Here is a 19,200-nt window from a genome sequence, read left to right on the forward strand (position 1 = left end):
ACTTGGAATCTGTCCAAGCCCTCCTACAAAAATTATTTAAACTGCAACACTGATTATTCATCTCTAAATAAACTTTATTTTATACAGCGTTTTAAGCGAATAGGTAATTAGATTGCTCATAAACCTAATCGCTTTTTCTACATAAACACAGCGTGATTGCTCTCTGAAAATGCTTTTCCTTTATATTTAGGCTCAGATTTCAACTATAGATCGTATTATTATAAACTTTCTTGGAAAAATGTATTTTATGTAAACCATGTTTGCTATTAATTCATTTAGGGCTAAAATACGTTCATTGTCTTCCAATCGAGTCGAGTTGACATTGGAAGCTTGCCACACCCGGACTGTTAAACCAACGCATTAGCACGTCAAAGCCCATTGAGGGTATTGAGCCAGTATTGGCTTTAGTATTAGCCATACAGAACATTAAAGTGCCCCTTTTCCATTCAGCGGGTGCCTGAGCCGCTGTGTCCTATCTTCTGACAGTCGCCGTTGTGAATGTCTGTAGAGTGTATCTTATTTTTAGTACTATATTTTTGTATTATATTCCCTATTAATCAAACTCTAAGAGTATGTATCGGCTTGTCCCCTCCTCCCACCCATCTCTGTGTGCAGTGGAACCTCCTGTCCAGCCAGCACATGTCAACAGCGACATATCATAAAACGTTTGCACATATAGTTAAATTATTAGTTGTTTTTCAGGAAGTTAAAAAAAAACACTTGAATTACTTCTCCAGTCTCTCAAAATAAAGTTATTTTTCAAGCAATGCAACAAACGTCGGGCAATGTGTTTTTTTTAATCCAACATTGACAGCCACATCTTAAATCTTGTCAGTCAGGTCTTTTTTTCTCTAGTTGAATTGTGGTTTACACATCGCACAACTTTAAATGCTAGAAAGATAGGTTTCGATTCACATTAGCTGGCGAGCCTTATTAACAAAAAAACTATTAATAATGTAACGTGCCACTGTTTGTTCATGAACAAAGTTAAACGGAGATTTCCTTAGATACGCGATTAAAAAAAAAATGTGAATCCCCGGCGGAACACATTCCATAAGAATCAGCGCTTGTACAGTATATATCGCCTTTAAAGGTGGCTTCTCAAAACGCTTTACAGGATAAAAACAACACGAACAGCAACAACAGCAATATTGTATTTCATTGCACTTTGAAAACCAAGTAATAACAATAACAAGTAATATTCAGGTGTTTTTTTTAACTTCCTGAAAAACAACTAATAATTTAAATATATGTGCAAACGTTTTATGATATGTCGCTGTTGTGAATGTCTGTGGACATGTGCTGGCTGGACAGGAGGCTCCACTGCACACAGAGTTTGATTAATAGGGAATATAATACAAAAATATAGTACTAAAAATAAGATACACTCTACAGACATTCACAACGGCGACTGTCAGAAGATAGGACACAGCGGCTCAGGCACCCGCTGAATGGGAAAGGGGCACTTTAATGTTCTGTATGGCTAATACTAAAGCCAATACTGGCTCAATACCCTCAATGGGCTTTGACGTGCTAATGCGCTGGTTTAACAGTCCGGGTGTGGCAAGCTTCCAATGTCAACTCGACTCGATTGGAAGACAATGAACGTATTTTAGCCCTTAATGAATTAATAGCAAACATGGTTTACATAAAATACATTTTTCCAAGAAAGTTTATAATAATACGATCTATAGTTGAAATCTGAGCCTAAATATAAAGGAAAAGCATTTTCAGAGAGCAATCACGCTGTGTTTATGTAGAAAAAGTGATTAGGTTTATGAGCAATCTAATTACCTATTCGCTTAAAACGCTGTATAAAATAAAGTTTATTTAGAGATGAATGATAAGTGTCGCAGTTTAAATAATTTTCGTAGTAGGGCCTTGACAGATTCCAAGTGCATTTTTGCAATTTACGTTGCATTGTCCAATGTTCTGTTGTAATACAGTCTAGAATACAGTTAGTCTAAGCTTTATTCGCTTATTTAAAATAAATGTTTTGAATCCCCAGCCGAACACACTCCATAAGAATCAGCGCTTTTATACAGTATATCGCCTTTAAACATATATTTAAACACGCGTTTACGATTTAAATCAAAACGCGATTCAAATCAATATAAATGTTTATTTTGTAACGCATAGGTGACTATTCATTGTTATTAAAAACACTTAAATTGGATCATGTTGTGATATTTAGAAATATAAATTTGTTTGGTGCGAGTGAGGTTTTATTTAATCTCTGACCAAGGGAAACGTTTCATTTTTTCAAAGAAATGTTTGTTAAAAAATAAAGTCATAGTTCCATGGGATTCAATCACAGACCCTGTGAGATGGGAGTCAGGAAACTAACACACAGCGCCACCGGATTTAACAACGCTATAAAAACGCTATAAAATAATGTGACTAGGCACAGAACAAGTTTACAGCACAGTACAATAATAAATGCTGACCATGACTTTAGAAGCATAAATTACCTTACACTCAATTTAAACACAAGCTGTCTTTCTGTAAGAACCTCTAAGCTGGTTCATACAGAAATGTAGAAATGCATTAGCCTGATTATGATTAAAAAACACATAATTAAACACACGTTTGCGATTTAAATCAGAACACGATTTAAATCAATATAAATGTTTATATTGTAACGCATACTGTCCAGCCTCCATTTCTCTATAAAAATTTTCTCTATTGCACACACACACACACAATAGAAGCAGGAACCGTTGTCAGAAGGGAAGAAGGTGACTATTCATTGTTATCAAAAATGACTTAAAATCGATCATGTTGTGATATTTTGAAATATAAAAGTCAATTGATTGTCCATAATATCGCTATTCTATTTTTTCGAAGAAATGTTTGTTAAAAGAAAAGTTCAGCACCAGCTTGATTTGAACACACAACCTGTGCATTGTTTGTCAGGCACATAGACCAGTAGGCTACAGGACAACTCGCATGAACAGGGAGGCGAAACAGCCCTACACAGCCCTTTCGCAGTACACGAATATAATCATATCGTCATTAAATTCTTGAGATACGCGATTCCATATTATATTCCCTATTAATCAAATTCTAAAAGTATGCTTGTTGACTCCGGTATCTCTTTAGTTAAAGACTTCGATGCTTAAAATGTTTAGGGAGAAATGGAATACTGGTGTGTATTTTTTTCTTTAAAGTACCAAGACCAGCTATATACAGTACTGTATGTTTATGTTCCAAAATTAATATCGTTTATGGCCTTCACACGTGTTACAGTATGCTCCTATTCTTTTTATGCTCAGCTACTAAGATTTCCCTTCAGTGGTAAAATTCAATATCTACAACGGGCACAGTAAAGATGTTTACAGTAAGTCTTTCTACGACAGACCAACGGACCACGAGTGCCCCTGTCGGTCAACCAATCACGTACTGCGGTACCCCGCGTCATCTTGCGTCATGATGCGCGACACCGCAGCCAATTACCTGCGGTACGTGTCTGTACCGTGCACTTTGAATGGCTGCATCTGTATGTTCACAGTTCATCACCCAAAAAACACAGTACATACTGTCAAACATGGTGGTGGCAGCATCATGATTTGGGTCTTCTTCTCTTCAGTGGGAACAGGGACTCTGGTCAGGATAGAGGGGAAAATGAATAGCTCCAAATATCAAGATACCTTGGCACAAAACCTGCTGCCCTCTGCCAGAAAGTTGAAATTAAAGAAAAATGGCACCGTTCAACACAACAAAGCACACAGCAAACTCAACCAAGGAATGGCTTAAAAAAGAAAGATCAATGTCCTGGAATAGCCCAGTCAGAGCCCGGACTTCAGTCCTACAGAAAATCTTTGGACTGACCTAAAGACGGCTGTGCACAGGAGATCCCCTTGCAATTTGACTGAACTTGAACTCTTCTGCAAAGAAGAGTGAGATGAAATTGCAAAATCCAAGTGTGTTAAGTTGATAGAGACCTATCCAAACAAGACTTACTGCTGTAATCAAAGCAAAAAGTGTGTCATGATTGTCATTCCTCCTCTAGAGGGCTCTCCAACCCTTTTGTATTTTAGTTTCATTATTACGTTTACCTGTCCCTTGTCCCCCATTTATTATTTAAATCCCGTGCCTCCGAAGCTCAGGGCTCTGCACTGGAAAATGGATGCCCGGAGGCCAGCCTAGCATCAAGTCACCCCATGGCGTCAGAACGGCATTCATGACCAGCTGAGTCCGGGACTCGGAGTGCCTGGCTTCATTATCTTGTTTTTAACTTCCTTATTCCTGTTTCTGTTTCTGTCCTTAATCCCGTTCCTGGTTTTAATTGTCTTGGATGGATCTCCCACCACCTGGACCCTGGAATGCGCCCTAGTTTCCCATTTGGACTTTCCTCGTTTGGACTTGTTCGTCAATGCTACCCCATGCACTTGCATCACTGTTGGCACTGCCCCCTGTTTGTCATCCCGTCCTTTCCTCACCGTGTTTTCCCTGTAGCCCTTCTCCAGTCTCACCCGGATAATACTGTCTGCATAGGGTTCTAAACTACGCACTTCGCAGGAGTCAGGACCCCCGTTACAAGGTGCTTCCACAAAGAATTAGATAAAGGGTGTGCACACGTATGCAACCAAAGCATTGAGTTTTTTATTTTTAATTATTTTTCCTAAAAATGATCCATTTGTTTTTCGCTTAAATATTTTTTATTACAAGATCTTGCTTAAGGTTAAAAAAGATGTGACATGATTAGTTTTGATTTCAACAAAGCTAAAATTTCAATAAGGGTGTTTAGATTTTTGATATCCACTGTAAAAACCTTATGAATAGTATGGAGTATGAAATAGGTAGTCATAGATATTACTCAATTGAAATAAAACTTCTGAAAATAAATCACAAATATCAGTCTTTTAAACATAATTTGTATGAAAGAAAACTGAACCACAGGACCGATGATAGAGAGGCCCAGTCCAGAGGTTATGTCCAAGCAAACATAACCTCTAATTTTAATGTCTTTTTTACAAAACTGAAAACAATATTAGATATGTTATAACATCCAGATTCTGTTTTTCTCATGTTCTAATTTAGTGAAATACCCTGTAGTGGTGAATTAACTCTACACTAGTTTTCACTAGTAGTTTAGGAACAGAGGCTTCATTATAACATTACTTTATATAAACTGATCAGTTAAAACAGAACAAATACATTACAATGTGTTCTCACCATAAGCATTTATAGTGTTTATCGAGATTCAAATAAACATTGGATTAGTTTTGTGGGCCCGTTTCCTAGAGGGGGGCAGGGTAGCATGATTGACAGGAAGATTAGATGTCTGTGAAACACATGGTTATTTAGAATAAACCATTTATCATTTACTGTATGTGTCAATTTACATGATAAAGACACCTCTAATGATGTCTTTATCATTATGTTTCATGTTTACGATTGTTCATCTATGTTATTGCAATTTTTATTAATATTATTTGAGTATTGTTTTAATAAAATTATTTCATTTTCCATTACAATGCAACTAAGCATTATATATAATATATAAATATATACAACACACAATTAAAATGACTGATTTTATAACTGTTTGCAGGAGAAGTGAATGTATGGAAACCCAAAGTCCGTTTTCTTTCAAAGTCTTTTGAAATGAATCTATATGAATACAATTAGCTGAACAAAACTATTTTTAGTGTGAGAAAAAAAACTAAAAGCAGCATATTATAAATGAAAAACATTTTGTTGCAATCATTGTTGTGTTTTAAGGAAAAATGTGGTTTCTTTAAAGAAAATCCTTAATATAGTGCAGTATAATATAGTATCAGCTCCAATGCAATTTACAGAATGCAACTGTAAGTCACTACTGGCTTCTTTTTTGTTTTTCTACACTTAAATTCTAAATTCGATATGCCTTTAAAGCCACTATGTATAATATATTTTATAATCAAAACCTAAAATAAAATTAAGTTTTCTAATTACTATTTATACACAGTTACTAATAATTCTGAATACTGTATTTAATTTTAAAAATAAAAAATCTATTAGTGTTGCTGTATAGTATGATAAACTCAAGAAAACATTAATGGATTAATACCAATTTAATTGTAATAATTCAAATGATATTTTCTGGATGTTAGAGATACACATTACTTTAAGTATTGACTGTACCAACTGACAGTTTTACAGAGTAGTGCAGCCCTGCATCAGATTATTTGAAGAAATAAATAAGGTGTTGGGCAGTACATTTCAGTGTACCAAGACATGTTCTTGCAATATGCCACTGTAGATAGCTCATTTGTGGGCCAACTGGCCATGTCAGTCCAATTCTTTGAGTTTTTATTAAATAAAACTTTTGTGCTTGATACCTGTTAATAGAACTAATAATAACTTGCCTGGACAAGATATTATTGTTAAATTCTATCTTGTTGGGTTTCTATGTTTCCTACAGAGCAGTCCAATGCAGCAACAGTTTGGTTAAAGTATCTTCATGGATGCATCTGTACTGTTTTCAACGTCATATGCTGAGACAGTGAAAACAGTACAATAACAATGCAGAGCTCCAGGATTTATTGTAACACACGTAGAAACACATGATTATATAAACACTTCAGGATAAATTAAGATTAATCTTGTATAACCATGGAAAATAATCTAATTTTTAGCAAGCTGTACAGTGTTAAAGTTGAACCTGAAGAAAGCATTCTGGAGATAAATATTTTGGTGCTTAATCAAATTCATGTTGTTTAATTAAACAGGAAAGTTGTTAGTTAGTTGTTAGTGCTTACAAATGAAATTAAAAATTAAAAATTAAATAGAAACCACAAGAATAATACTGCACACCTAACTTTTTCAAGTTGAGGTTGTGATTATCTGGCTATTTTTTTATAATTGTTACAATGAAACCTTTTAAAACAGTTTGTACCAGCATTAGCCCCACCAGCTAAACCAAAGGTGGACTGAATTTCTTCAGTGAGGATTGGACTTAAGGTTGTGTGCCTTTTAAACAATGCATTAATTATATAAAGATACAATTTGCTTAAGCATCTTGGTCAGGTAGTCATTGGAAGTGACATTTTCATATCCATGGAACTGTCAGGGAAATTAAAGGTATTGATAGGTTTTACTTCTAGTGAACCATTCATGCCTAATGATGCCTTTCAGAGGAAGTGGGGAATCTGCAGATGCAATACTCAGAAGGAAAGGTTCCTGTACCCAGCAAGGACAGCGCTTTCCATTCAGTGGCCTGGGTGATACTTCCCATTATGATGACTTTGATTGCCATTACTGCTCTCCTCCTCATCAACCAGAAGAAGCAGTGGATATCTGTGCCATGCTACCGAACTCCAACAAAGGTAACGATCAGCCTACTTGCTCGCTGTCACTCAGTCCTTGGCCCAAATTAATGGAGCATCTAATATCTCTCTGGCTGCTTTATTTATTATAATCCTCAAGTGTCTCAGGACTACATTCATAAAACATAGTATGTATTTATCCCCATATGAAAGCAGTAGAATTGTGTAATAAAGAAATCACAAATCAGAAATGTTTCAAAAACCTTATAAAAAGAGTGACAAGAGATATACATTTTTCTGGCAGAAACATTCCAAATTTGGCTGTCAGAGAAGTAATTTAATCTGTGTAATTGATCTTTTCGCTATATGTGGTATATTGTGTTTTTCAATCCTGTAAAGTTTATTAAAATAACTTGCTTCCTCTAAAGTACAGTAGCTATGAAGCATATATATACAAATGCAGCCATTCAAAATATGTTGTAAAACCCCGTACTGTGCAAAATTATCTGCATTTTAGCATGTTATACCGCAGTATGTTATTGGCTGGCCAAAATGACTGACAGGCTGCACTCGTGGTGCATTGCTTGTCAGCGAAATTATTGCTTAATTTAATCTCTTTACTGTGCATGTTTAAATAGATAGATACTTTTTTTGATCCCATGAGGGAAATTGCAGTGCAACAGCAGCTTAACACAGACAACACAGCAACAGTGTAATGAGTGATACAATAATAATAATACAATACATACAATACAATCAATACAGTGAGAAATGCACTAAGAAGAGTTACTCACAGTCCAGAACACAAAGACAAAGAACAAAGAACCAATCAGAACAGGACAGTACACAAAAAAAGTTGTATTGCACATATAAATATAAATATAAATGTATTGTACAAGTCCCTGGCATATATTGCATGAAAAGGGATGTAAATGGGAAAAAGAAAAAGAACAGATGTATCAGTTTACTGTTCAGTCCAGAAACAGTTCACTGTCAATGTTGCCTCTGCACAAGGTGGATGCGTTGTACAGTCTTATGGCAGGAGGCAAGAATGACCTCCTGTAGCGCTCCCTGTCGCATCATGGATGGATCAATCTATTGCTGAACGTGCTTTTCATTTCTACAAGCATGTCATAGAGGGGACGGGAGACGTTGTCCATGATGGCCTCTAGTTTGGACACCATTCTCCTCTCAGCCACTTCCTCCAGGGGGTCCAGGCCAGACCCAATGACAGAGCTTCCTCTTCTGATGAGCTTGTTCAGCCTGTTAGAATCCACCCAGCATACCACCGCGTAGAAAATGGTGCTCGCCACAACCGACTGATAGAACAGTCTTACTACATACATTGAAGGACCTGAGCCTCCTCAAGAAGTAAAGTTGGCTCTGACCCTTCTTGTAAATGGCCTCAATGTTCTTAGACCATTCCAGTCTATTGTTGATGTAAAGTCCCAGGTACTTCTAAGAGTCCACCATCTCCACGCCACTCCCATGGATGTAGACAGGAGTAGGTTTGACCCTTTTCCTCCTGAAATCTACCACCAGTTCCTTTGTCTTTGTTACATTCAATTGCAGGTTGTTCTCCCCACACCACTAGACAAAGCAGCTGACCAGTCCCCTATACTCCTCCTCCCGCCCACCCTTGATACATTCCACAATTGCAGAGTCATCTGAGAACTTCCACAGGTGGCACGACTGAGTTGTATTTAAAGTCCGAAGTGTAGAGGGTGAAGAGGAACGGAGAAAGAAGTGTCCCCTGAGGAGCCCCTGTGTTACTTACTACCTGTTCAGACACACAGTTCTGAAGTCTCACAGACTGTGGTCTGCCTGTCAGATAGTCCGTGATCCATGAGATCATGGAGGCACCAACTTGCATCTCCTCCATCTTCCTCCTTAGAAGTAAGGGCTGGATAGTATTGAAGGCACTGGAGAAGTCGAAAACATAATTCTTACAGTGTTGCCAGCCTTGTCCAGGTGTGAGTAGGCCCTTTGCAGCATGTAGATGACTGCATCCTTCACACCAACACTGGGCTGGTAGGCGGACTGTAGGTTGTCCAGTGATGAACAGTGATAAATCCGCTTAATATTGAATATTAATTTAGAATTTTACAACTAAAGGGAAATTTGTGTAGCTGAGCATAAAAGGAAGAGGAGCATTATATGTCTAAAGGTCATAAATGATATTAATTTAGGAACATAAACATATTATGTAAACTGTATATGGCTGGTATTGGTAGTTTAAATAAAAAATACACACCAGTATTCCACTTTCTTTATAAACATTTTAAGCATCAATGTCTTTCATTCGGCTACATACTGTGGTCATGTTGGAAAAGTTTTTATGTGCTCCTTCTGATTATATTAAGATTATATACTTCATTGAAAGTTATAATGTTTTAACCTTTTCTATGAGTACTTGGGCTCGTTATCAAAGTAAAAAAAATGCATACTTTTTAGAATTTGATTAATAGGGAATATAATATGGAATCGCCTATCAAAAGAAATTAATAACACTAGAATTATATTCAAATAGCTCAAATTATTACAGTAGTACACTTTCTTTGTAAATATTTGCATCAATTTGACTCACTCACCTGCGATTACTTGGAAACTTTTTGCCTGCCCTTTTCAGCTATAGATTAAGTTGTCAAATTGGTGTAAGTGATGTGTGACTTGCATGTTGGAGGTCAAGGATTCGAACCCAGCTCTTGCCATGAGTTTTCTTTTAAAAAACATTTCTTTGAAAAACTAAAATAGCAAATATAATCGATACTATATTGACTTTGTTGGTATTTCTAAATATTACAACATGTTCAAAGTTAAGTGATTTATTAATAACAGCTAATAATTTCAAACTGCTTGTATTTTAAAATTGTATTTTGGGTTATTTAGGAACATAAACATATTATGTAAACTGTATATGGCTGGTATTGGTAGTTTAAATAAAAAATACACACCAGTATTCCACTTTCTTTATAAACATTTTAAGCATCAATGTCTTTCATTCGGCTACATACTGTGGTCATGTTGGAAAAGTTTTTATGTGCTCCTTCTGATTATATTAAGATTATATACTTCATTGAAAGTTATAATGTTTTAACCTTTTCTATGAGTACTTGGGCTCGTTATCAAAGTAAAAAAAATGCATACTTTTTAGAATTTGATTAATAGGGAATATAATATGGAATCGCCTATCAAAAGAAATTAATAACACTAGAATTATATTCAAATAGCTCAAATTATTACAGTAGTACACTTTCTTTGTAAATATTTGCATCAATTTGACTCACTCACCCGCGATTACTTGGAAACTTTTTGCCTGCCCTTTTCAGCTATAGATTAAGTTGTCAAATTGGTGTAAGTGATGTGTGACTTGCATGTTGGAGGTCAAGGATTCGAACCCAGCTCTTGCCATGAGTTTTCTTTTAAAAAACATTTCTTTGAAAAACTAAAATAGCAAATATAATCGATACTATATTGACTTTGTTGGTATTTCTAAATATTACAACATGTTCAAAGTTAAGTGATTTATTAATAACAGCTAATAATTTCAAACTGCTTGTATTTTAAAATTGTATTTTGGGTTATTTGTCACTGTTTTCACAAACTTCAATTTATAAAATGTCTATTTTTGAGACAGGGTGTTCTAGACCTTCCATGGTTTAACCTTTTCTATGACTTAGAAAGTTCGAAAGTTATCATTATCGCAGTAAAAAAACTCCTACTTTTTAGAATCGGCTAAATAGGGAATATAATATGAACTCGCTTATCTATATAATATTAATATGGATTAATATGTTGGATGTTGCAATGGGTCCATTCATTTCTGGAGCAACCTCTCTAATTCGTGCAACTACACCACTGTGTCGGCTTGTCATTGCTCTAGCACCATCTGTACAAACTTCGATGCATTTTATCCAGTCGATGCCATTCTCTTCGATAAATTCATTCAGAAGCTGAAATATGTGCTCTCCTGTAGTTCCTGTTGGCAGCGGCTTACAGAACAGAAAGACCTCTTGGGACATGCCCTCAAACTAGTATAGAAAGTAAATATACAAATTGGCCAAATCAATGACATTTATAGACTCATCTAATTCCAGTGGAAAGCATCTGCTCATCTTAACGCACTCTATCAGCATACTTTTGAGATCATTCGCCATATCAATAATTCTATGAGTGACTGTATCTTTCAGAGGGGGCAGCATGTCGAGCTCTTCACCAGCTTTTTTTCACACATAATACAGTACGTGTCAGCTCTTTTGCCGAAAGTTAACAAAGTTCTTCACAAGTAGTGTGGGGCTTAATTGCTTTAGCAATCCCCAAGTTTGCATTTTTCCCCGTTTCCATTTCAGGAGTTTGCCTCAGAAGTTAAAAGAAGTTTTTATTTCATGTGCATGGGAGCGAAACACAGAGACACTCTGTGTATTTTTATCAAATTATCCTAGAACAGTTCTTAAATATTTTTCTGTTATCTATCACGTTTTCCTGTGCTTACCAGCATTCACAGCACGCATTTCTATGCTTTCCTATGCTTACAACATTGGCATTGTTCCAAATCACACACATTCTCCTATATCCCCATTTGCTGGAGATAACTTTTTCAAATACAATTGGTCACTTGCGTTCATAGCACGCATTCATACATACATAGTGTCCACTCAAGTATTAGCACGTGCTGTATCGTAGTACGTGGCTGTGTATTTGACACAAACTAATTTTATTAAAAAAGAAAATATGAAAACTCGTCCCAATTTTTCAGTGCACACAACAAAATTCCAGGGTCACATGGTGTACCACCTGGTGGCGCTCCACGTACCACACCTAGTATGCGTACCACAGTTTGAGAACATACAGAGCCGAAAAAGTTTGGTGCTGTCTTCTCCACTTTAAAGGTACACTCCTTGTGGAATAATTTTCACCTCGAACATTTGCCCACCAGCTAACACACAGAATCAAACTGAATACAAAATACAAAATTGCGATCACAAACATAAAAAAACATACTTGCTTTATACTGTTATACTGTGAATACTGTGAATTGAAACTAACACTCTATGGGCACTACACTGTGAGTAACACTGCCCGCTAAACCTCTTTCCCACAGATTTCACGGGGGCAAGGCCATGTAGCTGATTCACAGCTGGATACAATTTTATCTTACCTAGTGAAAGAAAAATTCAGATATTTGTCAAAATATTTACTAAAACTCTCATCTCAGTAATGTTCACACTCCCAGTAAAATAAAAAAGTTTTCCGCATTATCACATCACACCAGGTGGGAAGGAAAAGTGCCCACGGTCATTTAATTATTTCACTCTCCATCACTTGGCCCAACCCCCCTGGACAGACAAAGTTGATTAAAACTCATTCAAAAGTGTGTGGTGTATTAACACAAACTCTTCTTACAGAGCCGCTTGTAAGATAAGGTGACTTTCTACTCAATTAAAAAAAGCTACATTCCAGACAGATTTTAAATTCTTCAAGCAAAATTAGCTGTTTGTCAAAATCAGCTACCTTGCAAGCAGTACACAACTTCTCAAAAGGTACCTTTTGTCTCTCGTGCAAACTCAACAAAGGTTTATTTTTTATAATTCTGAAATTTGAACGATATGCCTCATGGATTCATTATAATAGTGTAGCGAATACAGTTTGCGGAGGAAATACCACCATCTCTCCCAGCCTGATCTCACGTCCTGCTGTTCCAAAGCAGTATGGTTTCAAAGTATGTGTGAAATATCTTTCCTTTCTCCAGTTATTAATCCAGGGTGAGTTTCCCGAAAGCATCGTAGCGCTAAGAACATCATAAATTAATCCATCATTAATTTACGAGTGTTTCCCAAAACCCATCGTAACTAAAGTATCACATTAAATCCTTCAGAATCTATGTGCTCCCCGACCCACTCGTTAATCACTAAGTGCTGGCTACCTCTTGTGCCAACCTTAGCGACAGAGATCACCAGATAGAGCACATTAATTTCACATCATGACAGTTCTCTGGAAATTTAGTATACTAAGATTTTCTACAAAGGAGTTTGATGTTTTGATGTACTATGTAAGAGGAAATTGGGAAAAAGAACATTTATTTATACAGTTTTGAATGTATTATTCATCCTGGGTAAATTTAATATTCATAAGTCAAATGGGCCAATAAAACTCCCTCTTTTAGTACTTTATGAGGTGGAGTTTAAATTTGATTTAAATTCCATAAAGAACGTGAAAAATGCTAAAGCAAGGAAAACATTTCATATATGTAAAAATATAACTTGGTTACATAAATATTTACCTCATTACTGCTGGCAGTTAATTGTTTTTTATGTTTTCTTTCTTTATCTGTATTTTCTCCTCTACTTGTATTTGTATGGGAGCAGCAAGGGCACATGCCCAGAGAAACCCAATCCGTTACAATACATTTAATTTAAAAAATAAAAAATGCTAAATTTTATACTCGACTAGATTATATGTGATTCATGATGAAATGCAGTAATGCAATAAGTTAAATCACTGGGCCTAATATTTATTTATATTTAAATTTCGAATACCGTTTTATGTTCTGTCGTGATTGTTGACAGTAAAGCTTAGACCTATTTGTTTTTAAATTTGATTATATGTCCTGTATTTGTTGAGTAAAACATGCCAAGCTTATTAAATTTTTCCAGATGTCATTCATAATTTGGTTAATAAGACCAATTAAAATGTAGTTCCAATACACCCAATAACTATAAATAACAACAGTATTTTCTCATGAAACACTGTGATTTTTAACAATGGCAACACGCCAAAAAAATCTTGCTTTAAATCAAAGACGCCGTGCAGGACGCATACTGTACACTGTCCACGCAGTCAGTCTTGGTTTTCTTTTACAGCATGTCAGTCTTTTATTTTATTTTCTCTTAGAAACAATAGGTGTCCCATTTTGTGTCTATCTATACACTTTCGCTTAATTGATTGTTAAATTATGATGTCATGTTTACTTCATATTCTATTTCACAAGTTTATTTCATCCCACTGAAAGACCAAAACCTACACCATACTGTATAATGAAAGTATAGTTTTTCAATCGACTTGTGATGCTTTTTGCTAAGCGACTTCAGGGGTGAGGTTAACAAAGAAGTACTTTATACTTGCTTGTAAATGACCATTTAAGAGGGTTTTAGGAAACAGATGAAAAAGTAGCATGTATGTTACAAACCTACATCGTAAAGCTTCTCGTTAATCTCTAAGATTAATCGTTTTTGGGAAACTAACCCCCAATCTATTTTTACTCATCCGGCTCTGTAAAAAATATAGACAAAAGGATCGGTGTAAAGGTTAAATTCCAAGCTGATAAGACAAGACTCAACGTGTCTTCTCTAACTCTTCAGTTTACAGCTCATCCATGGTCATTTGCCTACTGCCCTGTCTCTCTCACACCTGAAGAAGGCTCCACGGCCGAAACGTTGTGTTCTCTTTCTTCTTTTTTTCAGCATGGAATAAACCTATTACTTGTTCCTTTGCAGCCTACGCATGCTGACGCAGCTACCCATCCATATTAATAGGACTATCAAGTGATGTTAAATCACAACATTTATCTTTTTACAATTACAGCAAGTAGTGTTCTTACTATGTATTCTTAGAAAAGGATAAAACGGCATGGTACAGTTCCAACATACTGTACGGTATGTTCTCCATTACCACTATAAGAAAAATACAAGCTTTTTAAAAAGAAACAAATGTCAAAATGTTTCCAAAATGTCCAAAATATGTTTCCAAAATATTTTAGCTGCTTACACGATGTCAATATTAATGTTATTAATAATATTAATATTATTATAATAATATTAATATTATTATCAAGTGGTATTGAATTAGTACAACTTTTATTTTTTTACAGTAACAGCAAGTGGTGTTCTTACTAAAGTATGTATTCTTAGAAAAGGATAAAATGTACTTATAAGTACACAATATAAGCTTAATAATGTTAGAACAAGCACGTTAAAACCAGAACCTACTTTCAGGTAATCTAATGACCTAGACAGCATATATTGTTTTGGTACATTGTCTTCTAAAGTAACCTAAACAGTGTACTTTGTTGAAGCACTGTTTTCTACAGTTCTGCACGTACTGTAGCACAGCAGTTACATCCTTGAAATATATTTTCTAAAAGCACCAATATATTTTTTGCAAAGCTCTCTACATTTTAAGAATCAATTTACTTATTAGATTTCAATTTTACTGTACATGAGACATTAAGCTTTATTAGCTCCACCTGGCGGTTTTACAAGGTGCTTTCGGATACTATCCTATTTCAATAAAATCAGCTGTTTCTAGAAGCTTATTGATCTATTGAGCCTCATCAGCCTTTCCTCAAGTGGATTTATGCACTTGAGACATTTTTAATGAAATTCTTGATCAAAAACTAGTATTACATACTCAAACGTCTATGCAATCACATGCTGAATCCCTTTTCTAGATTTTTTGTGCTTGCAAATGATATTGAAAATCTCAAAACACTGAGATTGTTTTATGTGTTGTGTTTTAAGTGATTTGGTTCTTTTATGTTGCAGCTTTTATATTTTATATGAAAACGATTGTACTAAATGTTCACATAGTAGAGCTCCCTTGTTCAAGAAGTAGTCTTCTATTGGTTTATAATTAAGCTGTATTGTACAGTGGCTATCAAAAGTTTTTACCCCCTTGGACTTTCACATTTTATTGTGTTACAATATAGAATCATAATTGGGATTTGTTTGCCATTGATCGACACAAAACACTCTATTATGTCAAACTGAAAACAAAATTCTTCAGATCCTCTTTAATTATAAATATAAAACAGAGCATAACTGATTGCATGACTATTTACACCCCTTGAGTCAATATTTGGTAAAGGCACCTTAGGAAGAATTTACTGCCAAGAGACTCTACAAGCTTTGCAGATCTGGGCACTGTACTCCAAGCTCCCTCAGGTTGGATGGGGGACAATTTGTGAACAGCAGTTTTCAATTCAATTCAGTGCTTTGAAATTTTTCTTACACCCTTCCCCTGATTGGTTCTTTTCAATAACCGTGCCCTCATTTTCCTTTGAATGTTCCTTTGTCTTCATAATGTAGTTTTTGTTGGGGACTGTATTAATCAACTGTGGGACTTCAGGGAGATAGGTATATTTAATCTGAACTCATGTGAAACATCTTCATTGTACAAAGCTGGACTCCATTCAACTAATTGTGTGACTTTTAAAGATAATTGGTTGTACTAGAGTCTATATCTAGAGTAAGTGGGTCATGCAAAGGGGGTAAATACTGTACAGATGCAGCCATTCAAAATGCGCGGGCGATACCGCATTATTTTCCGGTAAGCTGTACGCAGTCTACCGCGAGTTACCGGTAAATACCGCTAGCAAAATAATAGTATCCGGAATAAAGCTCAACCTCTCATGTTTGAGCTGTCGCCATCAAAGTCTTTAACTAAGATATTACTAATAGTATTAATAATGAATGACCTTGGACAAGCTGTAAACTCAAAGTATTGCCCTGGTCCACATTATTTTTTCATTGACCGTATTTGTAAAAGTAAAACCACAGCATTTCGCAATCACGCATTTGTTTCCAATCCAATCAAAGTACAGTAATTTTTGAGAATCGATTCACCATGCCTTTCACATGCTCATAAAAGAGATTGATTTAGGAACATAAACATATTACCGTATGCAAACTGTACTGTATACAGTATGTATATGTATATTTAATGTCTTAACTGTGCCCGTTTAAGTATTGAATATTCATATGAAATTTTACCACTGAAGGGAAATCTTAGTAGCTGAGCATAAAAAGAATAGGAGCATACTGCAATGTGTGTGAAGGCCATAAACAATATTAATTTTGGAACATACAGTATATACAGTATATGGCTGGTCTCGGTACTTTAAAGAAAACATACACTAAACATGGTTTCATTATGACCAGAATCACTCTTGAGATATTTTTAACTTGATTTACAGTATTTGAGAGGTATGTCTTGACACCGATACTATGTAAATACTGCTCACGTATATGTTTCTAGGTTTATATTTTGCATTTCATACGGTCAAATTACTTTTGAGCAACTGATAAGAAGCGCGAAACGGTATGCCCAGGGCATTCTAGTTTTCGTTTTGTTTTAATGCAGTGCAGTGGATTGATTAGAGATATCAAGTACATACAAGCCATTTTTTAAATGTTGTAGTTCGTCTTGTAAAAATGTTATGAGTACATCATCTGTCAACAATTACACAGGTTCTGTTTCCATATTGCGGATTTTGGTTACTTAATATTATTTTCTAATTTCACGTCGTGAATATATGATTTGGGCAAACAGAGCCGCAAAGAAGTACATTATGGGTTGTTGTTTTTTTTTTGCAGTTTTATCTAGAACAAGCGATGCTTAAACCTTTGTCTGATTCTTGTGAAACTATCCACACGACAGTTACAGTACCTAGGAGTTGACTTCAGTGATGTCACTGATGGGATGTTTCTAAAAATCCATCCTCTGTAAAACGTCTTCTCTAGTTGTCCTGCATATGTATTCGCTTGTGTTTAAATTGAGTGTAAGGTAATTTATGCTTCTAAAGTCATGGTCAGCATTTATTATTGTACTGTGCTGTAAACTTGTTCCGTGCCTAGTTACATTATTTTATACTGTAGCTTTATCAAATCTGTACATTGTCTGTCGATAATGTTTCTATAGTGCTTTTTCAGCAGTCTGCATGTGACCGCGCTGGTGGCGCTGTGTGTTAGTTTCCTGACTCCCATGTCACATGGTCTGTGATTGAATCCCATGGAACTATGACTTTATTTTTTAACAAACATTTCTTTGAAAAAATGAAACGTTTCCCTTGGTCAGAGATTAAATAAAACCTCACTCGCACCAAACAAATTTATATTTCTAAATATTACAACATGATCCAATTTAAGTCTTTTTAAAAACAATGAATAGTCACCTATGCGTTACAAAATAAACTTTTATATTGATTTGAATCGCATTTTGATTTAAATCGTAAACGCATGTTTAAATATATGTGTTTAAAGGCGATATACTGTATAAAAGCGCTGATTCTTATGGAATGTGTTCTGCCGGGGATTCGAAAAATTTATTTTTTTTAATCGCTTATCTAAGGAAAATTGCAGTATAACTTTGTTCATGCACAAACAGTGACATGTTACATTATAATTTGGGTGTCTCCTCTTGCCAGAAAGCTCTAAATTGCATTTTGATTGCGGTTTTTGACTTTTTCTAAATTGCAACCCATAAATAAAGCTGATACAGTTTAGACTTACTGTATTCTAAACTGTATTACAACAGCACATTGGACAATGCAACGGAAATTGCAAAAATGCACTTGGAATCTGTCAAGGCCCTACTACGAAAATTATTTAAACTGCGACACTTATCATTCATCTTTAAATAAACTTTATTTTATATAGCGTTTTAAGCGAATAGGTAATTAGATTGCTCATAAACCTAATCGCTTTTTCTACATAAACACAGCGTGATTGCTCTCTGAAAATGCTTTTCCTTTATATTTAGGCTCAGATTTCAACTATAGATCGTATTATTATAAACTTTCTTGGAAAAATGTCTTTTATGTAAACCATGTTTGCTATTAATTCATTTAGGGCTAAAATACGTTCATTGTCTTCCAATCGAGTCGAGTTGACATTGGAAACTTGCCACTCCCGGACTGTTACACCAACGCATTAGCATGTTAAAGCGATTTCATTGAGGAGCCTAGCTACTAGTTAACACTGTACTTCCTACTTTGAAAAAAACTGTGAAACCGGTTTAATTTGTCACAGCCAGCACTCCGGCAGAGAGGGGGTTGTACTCGTTAATGTCCGATGACATACAAGTGGAAAGATTACAGATTTTAATCGTATTTTTTCTGAACCAGGGAAAATCTGATCATGTTTCTCTATAACAATAATAAAAAACTTTATTT

General features: G+C 35.4%; 1 protein-coding gene across 5 annotated transcripts in view; it reads left to right on the forward strand.

Moving 5' to 3' along the window:
* crim1 (cysteine rich transmembrane BMP regulator 1 (chordin-like)) overlaps nt 1–19,200 on the forward strand; it is a 619,278-nt gene that overhangs the window by 590,398 nt on the left and 9,680 nt on the right. For all 5 annotated transcript variants that reach the window (XM_069179104.1, XM_069179116.1, XM_069179125.1 and 2 more), the window contains one exon: nt 7,123–7,313. In XM_069179104.1, the coding sequence (XP_069035205.1) occupies nt 7,123–7,313 (191 nt within the window). The remainder of the gene's footprint in view (nt 1–7,122; nt 7,314–19,200) is intronic.

Source organism: Lepisosteus oculatus, chromosome 2, assembly GCF_040954835.1.
Source record: "Lepisosteus oculatus isolate fLepOcu1 chromosome 2, fLepOcu1.hap2, whole genome shotgun sequence".
Taxonomy (NCBI): domain Eukaryota; kingdom Metazoa; phylum Chordata; class Actinopteri; order Semionotiformes; family Lepisosteidae; genus Lepisosteus; species Lepisosteus oculatus.